Source organism: Anarhichas minor, unplaced genomic scaffold, assembly GCF_050575085.1.
Source record: "Anarhichas minor isolate MPS153535 unplaced genomic scaffold, ASM5057508v1 ptg000043l, whole genome shotgun sequence".
NCBI lineage: Eukaryota > Metazoa > Chordata > Actinopteri > Perciformes > Anarhichadidae > Anarhichas > Anarhichas minor.
Window position 1 is genome coordinate 5,401,436 of NW_027466489.1, and position 16,298 is coordinate 5,417,733.

Genomic DNA, 16,298 nt, shown 5'->3' on the forward strand with positions numbered 1-16,298 from the left:
GACACACTGGCTCGGTGTGTCCACACGAATAGCAAATAAGGGTTCTGCCAGATGCTTTTGGAGCATTATAAGGGAAGATTTCTCTCTTACAGGAGACTAACCCACACTAAGGTTTAGTCTTGGGTCATGTTGGGCTGAGACAGGATTCTGGCTGTCCTTCTTCCAGCCTTTGAATGTCCTTCAGCAGCCACAAATGCATGAGCCCAGGAGGCAGCCTCCGCTGCAGTCTGTGGGTTTCTCAATCCAAACCTGAAGTTCTGCAAGTTCTGATTTTGAAAACAGGGCTCATTTTGTCAAAACACAACACACATTGTGAAACAACCACACACATGTAGCAGAACACCTCAGATCACTTGCAAAATTCAATACAGGAACACACAAACGTGTGGCAAAACACACAAAGACAGGAAGTGAAGTAATCTGAAATTAGAGAGGTGTGTATCAAAATAAAACAGGAAACACTAAACATGAATATTGTAGGTATAGAATGTAAGAAATGACTAAAACCTCAAAAAGAAAAATATTTTTGGTTATTTTCACCCCTCCACCTTGATATTTACTTCGTAATTATAAACCTTAACAGGTATAATTAACTTCTCAATTCCTGTGACTCGGAACATAAAATTCAGGTTTCAGTATATCATGGTAATAAATCATATTGCACTTTACACAGTGACTATGTGAGCTGAACCATCCTCCCTGCTAAATAAAATCTATGAAGAAATTATGAACTCTGTTGCAAACCTCGACTCCCCGCCGTGTTGCACTCCATCACTCATGTTGTTGTTAAATGTCTGCAAGCGTCTTCACTTCGAAACATTTCTGCGACATTAATCGTCAACAAACTGAATGACGCTGCATGTGCTTTGGTTTGAGAATGTGTTGGCATGTGAGCAACAAATAGGATCTTTAACACATTCAATTTTGTATTTTGGGTTCGATTCACTCAATCTGTTGACTCTCATCTTGTCTTGGGCACTATCACCTGAGCAACTGAGCGTCCGCCAAACACACTCTTCCTTTTTATTATCAGCTAATTAGTGTGGTTAATCAGGCTGATAATGAGCCTTGGCGCCATGCCATTTCAATCTGACACCAGGCCAGGGTTCAGATCCCCACCTAGAAGCACCTCGGGCAGAGATCTCCCTGAAGACGGCTCTTCCTGGACGTGAGAGGAGGGAGGGATGACAAGGGCAACAGTGATGAGTGGTGCTTGTTTGCATGATAACAGGAGGGCATAGCGCCACAATTTGTATGGCTGCAGGGATGATAGAACCAGCTGAAAAGGTTTAGGAACTCTGTTACTATTATCTGTCTCCAGAGTGCTTTAAGAAAATGTTTGTCTTATCTCTCTGCAAGATTTCCGGAATTTTCTCTCCTCTCAGCAGCTGTGGACACGCCACAGGGAGAAAAAGAGGAAGTGATGCTCACTGTAACACATCATGTTGACCCACACAAATCATAATCCACCTCAACCCCGCATAACACACACATCCCCAACATTTACTTTAATCGAAAACAATCCAGTCGCCTCCCATCACCTCCCATCTGCCTCCCCTCCCTCCCTCGCTCCCTCCCTCCCTCCCTCCTTCCATCTCTTGCTCTCCCTCTGTCTCTGCTGCCTCACTCATTCCCTGAGCAGCACACTGAGCTGGATAACGTCTCCTTCAACCTGCAGCACAGACTCATTTCTCTACACACCAGCTCTGAGTGGATGCTCAGCAGGGGTGTTTGAGATATTAGCGCGCTGTGGGGGGGGGCAACGGCTCAGGGACTTCTACCATCCACAGACAAAGGTAAGCCCCTGGATCCTTTAGATTACATTCCTGTTGAAGTGAAGGTGGTTAAAGTTAGCCACTTGAAACTACTGCAGCCTTTAGGCGTCACTCATGTCAAGTTGTCAGCAGTCCCAGGATAGATTTATAAGACATTTTCAATGATTTTGCACTGGTTGGACATTTGTACATGTAATAAATGAATGCTATCATAATTATAGACTCCGTAGGGTCCGTAGCAAAGCGCTGAATAACAGAAAGTGTGTTGGCAGAATGACCTGCGAGTTAATCCTTGTTTTGTTTGGAGCAGTAAGTTTAGAGAACAGTACCAGTCACTGAATGTAATCCTAATGTGCTTAAGACAAGGAGAAGTGAAAACATTTAGTACAGATTGGTCTCACTTTCAGAAAATGGATTTTATTTTCACACACTGAACCTCTGCCCTGTTACACCATGCCAATGCTGTGTTTCATGCTTCATATAATGTGCTTTCCTTACTCGTCTTGTTGAGACATATTCAGAAAATTGTTATTTGAGGTCAGTCTCTCAGTGCATGAACGACCACGTTTTTAACACAGAATCCTTGAGCTGAACTAAATCATCAGAGCCACTGATCGGATCAGTATCTCTTTTTGCATTGATGCTCCTTTCCCTGTTGACAGAGAGTTAGATTGTGTTTTTTATGTAAATCTGTCCAACTGTCTGCATTTATGCGTTCTCATGATCTTCTACAGATGTTGGTTCCCCAAGTTAAGACTGAGTCCCATTTCTCCTGGGGACTGTTGATGAATTCAATTTAAAACAAATATGTTATAATGAATCAGTGTTGATTATTATTATTATTATTATCATCATTATATTGGTGTATCAATAATGCACTAATGTTCCTGAATATCATGTTATTTTATTAGTTGAAGGAGATAATACAACAAATATAGAATACAAAAAATTGCAGACGGACATATAGTATTTCCTGCTTCTGTAGCACCGTCCTTACCTGATGATGCGCTGGGTTTGAGCTAGCACTGAACAAGTGCTAGCTCAAAGTTCAGTTCACACAGATGAAATTAACTACTTCAGTTTACAATCTTTCATTTTGTTCTTAGTTCACGTTCAATTCTTCCATTTTATGGCATTTAATTAGTCAGACTTTTTTTCAGCATCTGGTCCCATACCACCAGGCCCAGTACTGGGGCCTTTATACTTCACTCATTGTTTTACAAACAGTTTACATTTCTGTATATATATATATATATATATATACACACATATATCTATATATGTGTGTGTTGTGTGTGTTAGTAATCATATTACAGCTAAAGAGCTTCAAAGTCAATTTATATGTTAATAATAATAATAATAATAATAATAACGATAGTACTTCTTTATACAGCATGTTTGTAACAATGTTACAAAGTTCTTTAACAAAACCATGAAATCAAAATTATCATTATTATAAAAAATAAAAATCGACAACATAAAAGAATAAAACAGCGCATCATCAGGTAAAAAGACAGTAAAGGACAATACTATAAATACTATATTTCAGTCTGTAATTTCTTTCTTGTATTATCTCCTTCAACCAATAAAATAACACGATATTCTAGCGTTAGTGCATTATTGATACACCAATAATAATGATAATAATAATGACATCACCAATGCTTAAAATATTAAGATATGAGTCTGATGCGTTATTGTCCGTATTTTGCTGTATTAAAATGGACTTGAAACAAATAGATCTGCACTCCAAATAGCTCCTGTGAGAAGTATTATAATGCTGTGTAAGGTTTTCTCAAACTAATTTGTTTCAACAATGTCTTTGATCCAGCACCCACCCTATTGGGTCTGGGATGTTTGTGTCTTTTAAAGAAATAGTTCTATCATTTCCTCTCGGAATGAAAAGAGTTCATGGACTTTATATGCATGGGTTTGTGGTTGCTTATAAATACAATTAGAAATGGGTGTTTAAAACACAGGGAGACATTAAACAGAAATGCTGGACAGCTTAACATCTGAGGACATTTAAAGATGTGAATTACTCTTCCTATTGGACAAGTCATTTTGTATTGACACAGTACACTGCACATTATTGCTCAGTTCTCCACCATGTGAGACCTGACTTTGATGCAGTAGAACAGGGTTTTGCCTCAGAGACAATTTTCGCGCTGTCTGATGCTGAGGATGTCAGTGACGCTCTAACAAGCCCCTGCCTGCTCTTCGTCACTGTAGTGCCAGATAAGTGCCCATGAGTATTCATCAGGAAGGGCTAATGGGGCACAGCAGTGTGAACCTCTGATTTACAGCCCGGCCCCTGTCAGGCCTTAATGATAGGGCAATGGGGCTAGTTATGGAGAAACAGGTGCTGCAGAGTGAATAGATGCGAAGCAATGCCGCTGAAAGCCACGGGTGATTGTCATTTTGTCCCCTGCACAAATGCTCATTTGCAATATTGTGTTCACACATACATAATTATTATGCATAGAAATGAGCTCTCTTGAAGTAGGCTTATGGAGAGAGCCCTGGTGTGTGAAATATTTCAAACAATAGACAGTGAAAGTAGGTTTAATGATTAATTTACTGTTCCCAAAATTGTTTCCAGAGTAAATGTCACATTCAATATACATAACAACTCTTTATCCATATTAACAACAGATGGAGCTCAGTGATAAAGTGAGAAACAATGTCTTAAATCAACTCATACACTTGAGTGAGTGAGTGTGTCACGGTGTCATTGTTTTATTTTGACTTTCCCTGCCTCTTGTGTCCTGTGTTCACTTCACTTCCTGCCATTGATTGAACCCTGCTGTGTCTCATCACCTGCACCTTCCCAGTGTATTTAAACCCTGTGTGTGCCCTGTCTCAGTGTCGGTTTGTCTGTTGTGCTCCCTGCTCTGCTCTGCTCCCTGGTCTGACCGACTGGTATACTGTTCCCTGATTTGATCCCTGCTGTTATTCGACCCTGTTTCCCCACGTCTCCCTGCATTTGGGTTTGTCCATTACCACTTTTGCCTTAAACCCAGATAGAGTGAGTGATTTAACACGTATATTGTAAACTTAGATAACAAAATAGATGGAAAGCTACCAAAGTACCTTTACTAAATGGACAATGATAATTAACATATTGGCCTAAAGCACAGGTCTTCATGTTAGAAAAAAACGTTTTTGTCTCAGTGAGATAATATACTAGACTTGTCTATATCACAAATATAGTGGTGATGCCTCATCACAGGCTTTAGTATATGTATTTTCTGTCTATTTAAAGGATTTTGAGACAACATGAGAAGCTAAACGTATCCAATATTTGCCATGACAAAGACAAAAGCCAGAAAAAATAAACATTCTGTATCATATCAATGCTATTTTAATAATAATAATGCTGGAGCCCCAGGCTGGGAACCAATGACTACAGGTGTCCTAAGCAGCAAAATAAAGCAGAGCAAGACAATGCAACCATTGTGTCATCTCCTACTAAATCTCCCAATTCCTTTTCCTTTTGAATTCCTCTCACATTAAGATGACATTGATGGAAAAAAAAAATAAAATGTTGGCCTAGTTTTTATCAAAGCGATCATGACCTTTAAAGGTGAGAAATAAACGACCAACAGGTCAATTTTGTGGACTCAACGGGCTCAAAAGCTAGTAATGAAAAGGCTATAAAAATGAACGTCTTGCATTACTGTTGTGGAAAACACTCCTATACCCGCTTTGCGTGAGTCTTTTAATGCTGAAATACATAATACCAAAAACCAGGTTGTCTTTTAAGTATTTATTCTCTGCGCAGAGAAGGTTCAATCATCACAACAGAATGCGTTCAGTCTCAGTGAGGAAGAACCAAGGAAAAAGTGAACAAGCTTTCTTTATACACAATGAGCAAAGGTGGGGGCCGATGGCCAATGTTACAGATATTTCGGTCTCAGACTTTTGGTCTCAGACTGATAGGAAGAACATTCAAAAACAAACGGTCAGCAACCAAAACAAGCGGCCCAAAGGCCTTGGTGCTGGAACATTCTCATACAACAAAGTTAGTTATCTTTGTGAACAGTCAACAGAGAATTCTTCTTTTGCACAACAGAGACACGGTGAAGTTCAACAAAGTTCAGAGCAAAATTACTTACGCATGAATACAATATACTGAGTAGAAATATATATACTACGTAAAAAAATTACCATTACTTAAGAAAATAATAAGACGTAGAGCGACAAACTGTTTTTGTGCAACGAGCCCAGAACAGTTTCACAAGTCCTATGAGTGAAGTTGTTGTAGGTGTAGGTGTTCAGCAGTTGAAGCTAACTCACTGCAGGTCAGCTGGCACAGTTTACTGATGGATCACTGCACAGCCCACACACACACACACACACACACATGCACGCACGCACGCACGCACACACACACACACACACACACACACACACACACACTCACACACACACTGGTAGCTCTGTGCCTGGACCATCCCACACTCCAATGGTGTCTTTCCCTCAGAGCCGGCAGTGAGGAGGAATATGGGCAAATCCGAAAGCCAAATGGATATCATGGAGAAATCAAGTAAACCAGGAAAGCGTCGTTGGACTTTTGCAGAAATCGGTCTGTCCGTTCTGCTGCTGTTGGTCAGCTGTGCCTTGGCCGGGCTGGTAGTCCTCTACACATCGATTGTGAAAGGTAATGGCTCTGTCAAGCTTAATGTGGAAAGATCCAGATATTACAGACGGCAGCAGTAATGACACAGCAGCGGCTCTCTGCTCTGTTTTTTTGTGTGACTGCAAGCTGACATTGGCACAGGAAATTATCCTGACCCTAGAAATGCTTTGAGATATGAACATGATGCAAGATACTGATGCACGTGTGTCATCTGTTTTAGAGATTCTAAAAGGTTAATGTTGGTAACCAAAATAAGCCATATAATATATATATAATATATCTACTCTACACACAAGTAGGGAACTGCTAGTCCAGTCTCTTTTTTTGTGGATTTTCTTTTCTTTTTTAGAATAGATCCATTGTGAAACACAGTTACAACCCTGTACAATACTTGATTTTGTTTCTCTTGTTTTAACATTAAATTGTTAGAATAAAGTCGTCCTGACTGTGTCTAATGTTGTCTAATATGTTTCTTCCAACCAATTCAGAACAATCTAACAAGACGAGTGTGTCGAGGAGCTCAACAAGTGAAGGTGAGTGTCGGTCGCTTTAAGCTTGTTAACTGAAGACAGGCAGCGCTGTGTGATAAGTGGGTTGGCATGTGTCATATTGGAGCCTGCACCTCTGATAGTCACTGTAATACTGTAATTCTCTTTAATGCCTGATCAGCAGTGCCGCACAAAAGTGAGAGAACAGAGTCACTGCTGACATAGACATTGCCCGTCACACACACCCAGAGACTACACCATTGGTCGAGACTGTTTAGAATGTCTTTTTTACTTTACTCATGTGGTGTGTAGTTTGTGAAAAAGCCTGCATGCTTTCTCATGAATGTTGACCCTGATTTTTCCAGGTCAGCTGTTTCGGTCCAGCCTCAACAGTGTGTGCACAACTGCAGACTGTGTTACTGCAGGTGAGGGGAACTGTTTTTTCTTCGCTCGTCCTGCTGTGTCAATTTGCAAACAAAGTCCCCCCCGTCCCCCCCCCCCATTGCTGCAGAAAAGCTGACCAAATGTGGATCTTCATAATCTTGTGTCTCTCTCTCTCTCTCCCCCCTCTTGTCTCTGCGATACCTAAAAGCTGCTCGGCTCTTGCAGAACATGGATAAGTCTGTGAAGCCTTGCGATAATTTTTACCAGTATGCTTGCGGGGGTTGGCTGGAGAGACACGTTATCCCAGAGACGAGCTCCCGCCACAGCGTCTTTGACATTCTGAGGGACAAGCTGGAGATTGTCCTCAAAGGTCAGCTGGGTTTGATCTTTGGTGGTCAGTGGGCCGGAGCATTCAGAGCCATGCGAGCGCTTCATTCACAGATGACGTGTCTGCTTGTGTTTTGTTGTTGCAGGTGTTCTTGAGATAGAGAATGAACAGGACAGAAATGCAATCAAGAAGGCCAAAGTCCTTTACAACTCCTGCATGAATGAGAGTAAGACTCTCTTTATTTTGTGCAGTTTGTGTTTTTTTTCCTCAGCCAAGATTTCTGCAGGGTTCAACAAGTTAAATCCAAGACTTTTTAAGCTCTTTTTAATTCCATATAGATTCCATACTGGCCAAAGTAGGAAGGTTTAACGGAAACCAGTAGAGATGAAATCGCCTTAATTATTTAATATTATATCACATTTTTTCCAGTACTTACCACTATAGAAGTATATGAGATTTAATACTAATTATATAATTGATTCAATTGATGCAGCCTGGACGTGGATGAGTTGTATTGAAATGTATAAATGGATTAATTAAAAAGGATTAATCCACTTGTTTAATATTTTGCTAAAATGCTAAAACACTTGTCTTTTATAAGGCGCTGTGCTTCCGAGCCTCTGAAGCTAGCAGTAGTGACAGTATTTGCTAAAGGTCTGATGTTGCCAACTGAAATTTCCCCAGAGAGGACTGAAGTGCCCCCTGAAGGTCAATGAACTGTCAAAACAATCCCAAAGAATCAAAAAAATACTTGTCAAGTCTTGCAAATAAAGCTGCACAGTTGTCAAGGGAATGTAGATGTTCTAATTTCCCTTTGAGGACTTCTCGTCCATGTTGGTTCAAAAGTTGAGATTTAAAGTTTATTCTTGTGGTGAGATTGTTTTTGTTAACTGCTGTTTCCAAAGTAAAAAAAAAACATTCAATCCCAATAAGGCATGTTGTCTTACAGAATGAGTAGTATAAAGACGACAGCGTTGTTGTCGTTATGTTTGATAAGTTGTGTTTTTTTTACCTGCAGGCCTCATAGAGCAACGTGACTCCCAGCCCCTCCTGAAGCTCATTGACAGTATCGGAGACTGGCCTGTGGCGTCAGATGCCTGGAACACCACTACAGGTAGAAACACACTCTGATCAATGTCTGCAGCTTGTTCTGTACGAACACATCCACACAAACAAGCACTCATCTTCCTACTCAATAACATGTGCTCGCGCAGAGCCCGTGCAGCTATATTTGGTCTGAATTGTCGAGTGTGAGCTTTGTTGGCGGGATCAAGGGGCCGGTCGAGGCTCTTCAGCTGAGCAGTCATGTGTGGCGTTCGTGTGAGTGGGTAGAGGAGCAGGTCCTCACTCGGGACTGTGAAGGACGCTTTAAATAGTACACGCAGCTCTTCCCCAAGCTCCTGGCTCTCGGCACTTTAATTAAATGTAATCATGGACGGTGGCTCAAACTGAATTAACCACACATTGCTGTATCCGCACACACAGATTTACACAGCCCAGTTAAATGGGCAGCAGAGGGTCGAGAGGGAGCTTGAGTTTTTGCATCCTGCTACATTGAAGAGTTCTTTACAGCTGGATAACTGTTTGAATTATGAGACGCTATTTTGTGCACTTGCAGAGGAAGCATGGAGCCTTGAGGACACACTGGCAAAGCTTACCGCTCATTTCCACAAGAAGGTTCTGCTGGACATGTACGTGTGGACGGACGACCGGGACTCTCGGCGTCACATCATTTATGTAAGCTCACAAAGAACAAATTACAGTCATAATGTCATTATACAGTCCGTATGTATCCAACTCCCCTACCCTGTCTGCGGCCGTCACCTCACACCCATTCATTACACTGAAGATGTAAATCTTGAAAACGGGTCCCAAATACATAGTTTAAGTTTCATAAAGGGCAATATATGGTCCAACTAGTAGCAGATTTGAGCAAACATTAATCAAACAGGAGTACATTTGTTGTAGATCATTTCCAGTGGTGGATTAATACACATTTGGTGTGCTTGGGAGTTTTTAGGACTGGGTATGTGGGATGGACTCGATATAAACTACAGTGGTCTTGTTCATGGCAATGAAGGAACATCCAGCGCAACACGGTGGCTCATTGATGTGTTTTTAAACATTTTTAGACTCAGGCGTTACCTACTCAGATAATTCTTCCTTGTGAAATCTGTTCATTGTTGGTTTTGGTCATTTCATGGGACTTATTAACAATAGGAAAAATATAGAATATTGACATCTATATCCTTTAATAATTAAACTGTTAAAAACAAACCAAAATGCTGAGTTGTTATTCTTGGTTACTTTGATTAGATTGACCAACCAGGACTTGGAATGCCATCAAGAGACTACTACTTCAATGATGGAAACTACAAAAAGGTGAGGCCTTCAACGATCAGTTCACCCAAATCACAAAATAACATATTTCCTGACTTATCATTCTGGTTTTATTTGTCCTGGTTTTGAGATATCCTCCACAGTGCAATGAATTAAGGGATTTTGTTTGTGGTGTTAACGGCATTAAAGAACGATAGGCCTACTTTAAAAACTCAACAGCAACTTCTCTTTACAAAATTCAAAGTCACAGTTGCTTTGAAACTACTTTCTATTGAAGAAACTGTCCACAGTCACGTCTTGATCATCTCTGGTTTTATAAGTCTCTGGACTATCTGTGGAAAACAGTTTATTTTTAGAAAATAATATTTGAGTGGTACAAATATAATTCTACTCACCCCTATTGTTCAAACACCAACTTGATTTTGTTGTGGGAACACAATTGATCAGCTTGTGATTGCACCATAGGTTCGAGAGGCCTACCTACATTTCATGGTTTCTATTGCGAAGATAACCCGAGAGGACAGGAACTTGACTCAGGATGACGACCGTGTGTGGGAGGAAATGATGCAAGTACTGGAGCTGGAGACAGACATCGCCAATGTGAGTGCCAGCCACAACAGGATAATTAATATTGACAAATGAGAAATGAGTACCTCCTCTCTGCTTCCAGTAAATGAACGAACTGGGCTACATTTAGTGTAAACACAGGAGATCAGCCAAGCATATCACCATTTTTGTTTGTTTGTCGGTGTCTGGCAAGAGGAGCATGGCGAATGAGACATTGCTGATGAAAAGAGAGCAACATGTGAATATATTTAACCAAGCATGAGTTTATAGAAAGCTTCTTTCTTCTCGTTGCTGGACAGGCCACATCACCAGCAGAGGAGCGCCAAGATGTCACTGTTCTCTACTACAAGACGACACTTGGAGAGCTGCAGAGCACATTCAGCTTCAACGTATGTGCGATTTCACTTCTTTCTTGTGTGTGACACAAAGTGCCAACAGGTCACTGTTTATTGTTAACTTCTTACAGATGGTAATCCAAGGTGCCACTAGAAGGCTTGCTGTGAATGTGTCGTTGCTCAAACACACATTAAATGGTGATAATATTCTAAAATATTTAGGATGATACAACATGTCAGACTCTGAGACCATTGTTGTTGTTTTAGGTATTCATCATTTTTAGGACGCAGAGGTACAAAGTATAATAGACACCCCTCATTAAAGTGTTTAAGATGGTCATTGGTTAGCTCTACCTTTTGACTTGGTTCCTTCTTGTCTTTTGTTTAAAAGACGTAGCTGAGTATATTCGACGGCACAACATACTGCATACAGAATCTTGTATATAGATTTAATTAAGCTGCACTGGCTGTGGTGTCATTATTATGAACTTCCCCCACCTCTGTGAAATAATTAGAACAGTAGCTGGGAACACTTCCATTTAAAACATATTTAACCATGTGGTATTTGAACCATATTTAACATGCAAAATGTCTCCTACCTTTTGTTTTCCAGGGTTTTAACTGGACACAATTTATTCAAGGTGTGCTGTCCAGTGTGTCCGTTGAGGTGCAGCTAGAGGAGGAGGTGGTGGTTTATAGTTCCCCTTACCTTGAGAAGATGAACGACGTTCTCTCCAAACACAGTGTCAGGTCCGTCCAAGAGAGCTATGCAAACAGGAGTCCATGAAAATCAAATTATCACAGAAGAGCTACAACTCAGCACAACACTTCAACAAAAAACATTTATGTTTGCAGAACTATGCAGAACTACCTCACCTGGCAGCTCATCTTTGACAGAGTTAATAGCTTAAGTCGCCGTTTCAAAGACGCCAGAGCCCGTTACAGAAAGGTGAGATGAGCTTGACATATGAGAGCAGCACACATTAAAGTCAACTCGTTCAAAAACTGAATTGTAATGTGTTGACGGTCTGCGTGTCTGTACGGTCAGACTCTCTATGGGACCACTGTGGAGGATGCATGGTGGCGAGAGTGTGTCCGTTACGTCCAGAGCAGCATGGAGAACGCAGTTGGAGCTCTGTATGTGCATGAAACCTTTGCTGGTGAAAGTAAACAAATGGTAAGTCCTTCTGGTCTGTAACCCCCCTGAACATATCAGACACATCAGCTTCCTTAGAGCATGGAAATCAGTTACCAACACAGAGGCAGTTTACGTCAAACTACGAATGCAAGCTGTAATTGTCACATGATGCATTGCTGTTAGAAATTCATGGAACGATGTGCGTAATGTGGCACTAAATCAAGAAAATGGACTCAGAATAATTTATCTGCCCCATTAATTTTTAACGCTTTTGTGCTCTTTGACATGAAGCGCACTTTTGTAACATCAAATGCATTTTACTGCTTTTCACACACATGATAATTGTGATGACATTGCAATTCCAATTGTTCCAAATTCATTGTCCTCGCTATGTGCACATACATTATTCATTATGTCGGGTGAACAAAATCTATTTGTTCACAGAATGCATTGTGTTATCTGGGACCGCATAACTATTACATTTTGTTTCTGAATGGGATTGTGATTACACTGTTCTCAGGTCAGTGACCTTATCGGTAAGATCCAGAAAGCGTATGTGGAAACACTGGAGGAGTTGAGCTGGATGGATTTTCCCTCAAAGGAGAAGGCAAGAGAGAAGGTAAGTATACAACCAAGCTGAGAAAATAAGGGTATATCTCTAGATGTTCCCTATTACCATAATTATTGTTCTGCACGTCATGTAGGCCATGGCAATCAAGGAGCATATCGGCTACCCGAATCATATCCTGCAGGAAAGCAACCAGAAGCTTGACCAGGAGTACGCTCATGTAAGTAAGAGCTGAGTCTGTTTCCAAGCGGTGCTGGAAAAAAGCTGAAATATGTCACTGATCTCTCATTTCTTTCCAATGTCTCATTCCAGCTGAATTTTAGCGAAGAGCACTACTTTGAGAACATCCTCGAGAACCTCAAGTCTGAAGCACACAAGAGTCTGAAGAAGCTCCGGGAACCAGTTGACCCTGACTTGTAAGCTGTTGATGTGTCTGACCTTATCAGTAAGACTTGTAATCAGGTGGTCACCATGATTGCTGAATGCTCTCAGTGAAATCTCATGACACAAAACGTCATGGAGACAACACACACACACAAACCCCCTTTCTTAAATGAGGTTGATAAGAGACAGTCATACATTTTTGCTCCATCTTACTGTTTCCAAGATAGTAAACAGCCTTGTTCTCAGCCAAAACATTATTACAATTATTTTCTAAAATGGTGCATTGAATGTCTCATAGTAACAACAGAAAGGTTCTCTGCGTTTTCCTCAAATATACCCCAAAGAATATTGAAAAATGAAGGTCTAAATATTTCATGGTGCAAAATATGCTCTGTTCATAGATTTTACAGCATCGTGTCTTCAAATGAAAATGCAGTTTAATGCTCTTTTATCAATAATAAACCAATCACTCCTCAGGTGGATCATTGGTGCTGCTGTGGTGAATGCATTCTACTCACCCAACAGAAACCAGATCGGTGAGAGCTTTGCCTCTGCGGACAAATAAGACATGTTTTTTTAGGGTAACACAGTTAGTTACACCTCAGTGTAATCCTGTTTACTGTTGCCAGTGCTTAATGTGTTTTCCCTCCTGCTGTTTTTGTTGCTTGTCCAGTGTTCCCAGCAGGAATCCTGCAGCCGCCTTTCTTCAGTAAACATCAGCACCAGGCCCTTAACTTTGGTGGAATAGGAATGGTTATCGGACATGAGATCACACACGGATTTGATGACAACGGTGAGACATGAATGATTCATCGTGGTTATTTTCAGCTGTTTATCATTCACTTTTTAGATGCATCACGTTTGTGCAAACAGTACTTTACCTCATGCGTTATGTTTCCTCACAGGGCGTAATTTTGACAAGGATGGTAATATGCTAAACTGGTGGAGTAATTACTCTGCTGAGCATTTTAAAGAGCAGTCCCAGTGCATGGTGCAACAATATGGCAACTTCAACTGGAAGCTTGCGGGTGGACAAAACGTAAGTACCCAGAGACATGTAATCCCAGCCAATGTCAGCCATGTATTAAGTGACCACCAGAATGAGTGTTTTCATGTCGGTGTGTGTGTTCATGGTTTCGTCTGTGTGGCTGCAGGTCAGTGGAATCAGCACTTTAGGGGAGAATATTGCAGACAATGGAGGCGTTCGTCAAGCATATAAGGTTGGATGATGCCCAAAACCACATGTTACTATTCCAGAAGTCCAAAATGTTTAGCTTGCGTGTGTTGTTTGTGTTTACAGGCTTATCTAAAGTGGGTGGAGATGGAGGGTGAGGAGCCTCGTTTACCTGGTCTAGACATGGATCACAAGCAACTTTTCTTTCTCAACTTTGCCCAAGTAAGTAAGAATAATGAGGGGATGGTGGTTGTATTATTTCAGCAGACAATGATTTCTCCATCTGGAGAGCCTCCAAAGGCCAGGAGGTGCATTTTTTAGTGGATGTTTGCTGCTGAGAAGTAAACACTGGGGCCAAGGGAGAGGGTCAAAGGGTGAGAGGCTGAAGCAATCCCAGAGCAAATCTGTGTTCAGACACACACACACACACACACACACACACACACACACACACACACAGACACACACAGAGGGGGTGAAGAAGAGCAGATCAGTGACAGGAAATGTAAAGCATAAGCAGAAAACTATCATTGACAATGAAACAGGTCAAATGTTACAAGTATTCCAAATGATTCCCCATTGTGATATTGAATTGTGAAAAAGTGAGGTTGGCACACGATCAAAGTAACGTGGGCCAAACAAGAAAAAGGATTAGATGCAAAGTGCTGTAAATTTATAGTATAAACAGGACTCATATTTGAAGTAAAATACAAAATGTGTAGCACCTTCTTTTAATGAGTGCGTTTGAAAGTAGATTACTCTCCACTCATGGAATCACTTTTTTTTCCCTAGGTGTGGTGTGGTGCTTATCGGCCTGAGTATGCCAGCCAGTCCATCAAGACTGACTCACACAGTCCCTTGGAGTACAGGTAGGAGCTTTAGCATGTTCATATATATATATATATATATATATCAGAACCAATAAGAATATTTTAACAGGTAATTTAATTGTAACTTACCTGGAAGTACATTGTGGTATGTTTTCACAATCATTAGTAAGAAACAGGCGCTCTGTTTGTGAAGCCGTATGATCAGCTTGCTGCTAAATTGACTGTTTTAACTGGTTTAGAACTGAGAATCTGTGGGAAACTGTTATTCTACTAACTGTGCTAAACTCAAAAAAGTTCCTGTAGCTTGCATCATGTGTTTCAGTTTCAATTATTCCATATTGATAGTTTTGTGATTTTTGTATGTTCCTAACACATTTTTGAAAGTCTCTGGACGGATAGAAAACACCGTTTGTTTAAGTTAAATCCAGCTAAGCCTGAGTTAATATTAAAGAATCATCTTTGTGAAAACGCCCGCTCGGATGAACTAATCATTATTACTCTGCACATCCTATTGTGTTTGGGTGAAGCAGCAGTTTTCAGCAAAAAAAGCAAAAAAAAAAATGACAAAGTAAGTGACAAGCTGTAGAACATAGTGGAGGCTTTAGCAGCTAAAGATACTGATATTTTTGTCATGAGTTGGTGGAGACCAAATAAAGAGGAGTCGGACTTACATTCGCCAGGTGGACGGAAACACAACTATAAATAAATTCTTGTTATTGTAGGTTTAAAGTCTGTGTAATGTCAAATCTGAGATTTGTTTCTAAACGCATTAGACAAGTTAAAAGATCATTTTGTGTGTCTCCTCACCGGCCCTCTTCTTGTGTGCCTGTCATTCGATGTGTGCATGAAAACACAACTCAATTAAGTATTATAATCAGCAGGTCCATTTGCTGATCCCTGATAAAAAGACTTGGAAGCTGGACCTCATGCATAACACATTGAAGCTTTTGTCATATAATCTCTTGTTTTTCTTTTGTCTTCAGGGTGCTTGGATCTCTCCAGAATTTCGAAGCCTTTTCAGAAGCTTTTCAGTGCCAAAAGGGCAGTCGAATGAACCCCAAGGAGAAGTGTCGTGTCTGGTAGAAAGTTTTATTCTTGAGAAATGTTTTTCTTGACTTGGGCAACTCAAATCAAAAGAACAAGTTGTGCTCCTTAAACCCACAGAGACATACTGCTTATTATCAATTTATTTTGGGATTGTGATAACAGATATTTGCAAATGCTGTAGATAGTAATACAAATGGATGTCATCCTGGACTACATCCTAGTTTCAAAGCTCAAAGCACATACACAGTACATATAGACTTATAAAAAGAAACTTGCTAAAGTATCTCCCCAACTCTCT

General features: G+C 40.6%; 1 protein-coding gene across 3 annotated transcripts; it reads left to right on the forward strand.

The window, feature by feature from the left end:
* The first annotated feature begins 6,281 nt into the window (after positions 1-6,281).
* mmel1 (membrane metallo-endopeptidase-like 1) lies at positions 6,282-16,036 on the forward strand. 3 transcript variants are annotated; one of them, XM_076110950.1, is made up of 23 exons: positions 6,282-6,454; positions 6,937-6,950; positions 7,271-7,330; positions 7,498-7,659; positions 7,763-7,843; positions 8,636-8,731; positions 9,236-9,354; positions 9,934-9,999; positions 10,423-10,557; positions 10,824-10,913; positions 11,473-11,609; positions 11,715-11,808; positions 11,908-12,036; positions 12,518-12,616; positions 12,702-12,785; positions 12,878-12,981; positions 13,427-13,485; positions 13,623-13,742; positions 13,855-13,988; positions 14,104-14,169; positions 14,250-14,345; positions 14,916-14,992; positions 15,937-16,036. In XM_076110950.1, the coding sequence occupies exons 1-23, from the start codon at positions 6,282-6,284 to the stop codon at positions 16,034-16,036; spliced, it is 2,295 nt and encodes a 764-aa protein (XP_075967065.1). The 3 variants fall into 3 exon arrangements, with proteins under 3 accessions (XP_075967065.1, XP_075967064.1, XP_075967066.1); XM_076110949.1 differs by having other exon boundaries at positions 6,282-6,438; positions 6,906-6,950; XM_076110951.1 differs by lacking the exon at positions 6,937-6,950 and having other exon boundaries at positions 6,282-6,438.
* The last annotated feature ends 262 nt before the right edge of the window (positions 16,037-16,298 follow it).

Bases quoted from the DNA above. Each gene is read 5' to 3' on its own strand.
- mmel1 (XM_076110949.1), top strand. From the start codon at position 6,282: ATGGGCAAATCCGAAAGCCAAATGGATATCATGGAGAAATCAAGTAAA. The intron at 7,331-7,497 runs GTGAGGGGAACT...GATACCTAAAAG, and splicing joins TGCAGACTGTGTTACTGCAG to CTGCTCGGCTCTTGCAGAAC. The intron at 7,660-7,762 runs GTCAGCTGGGTT...TTGTTGTTGCAG, and splicing joins GCTGGAGATTGTCCTCAAAG to GTGTTCTTGAGATAGAGAAT.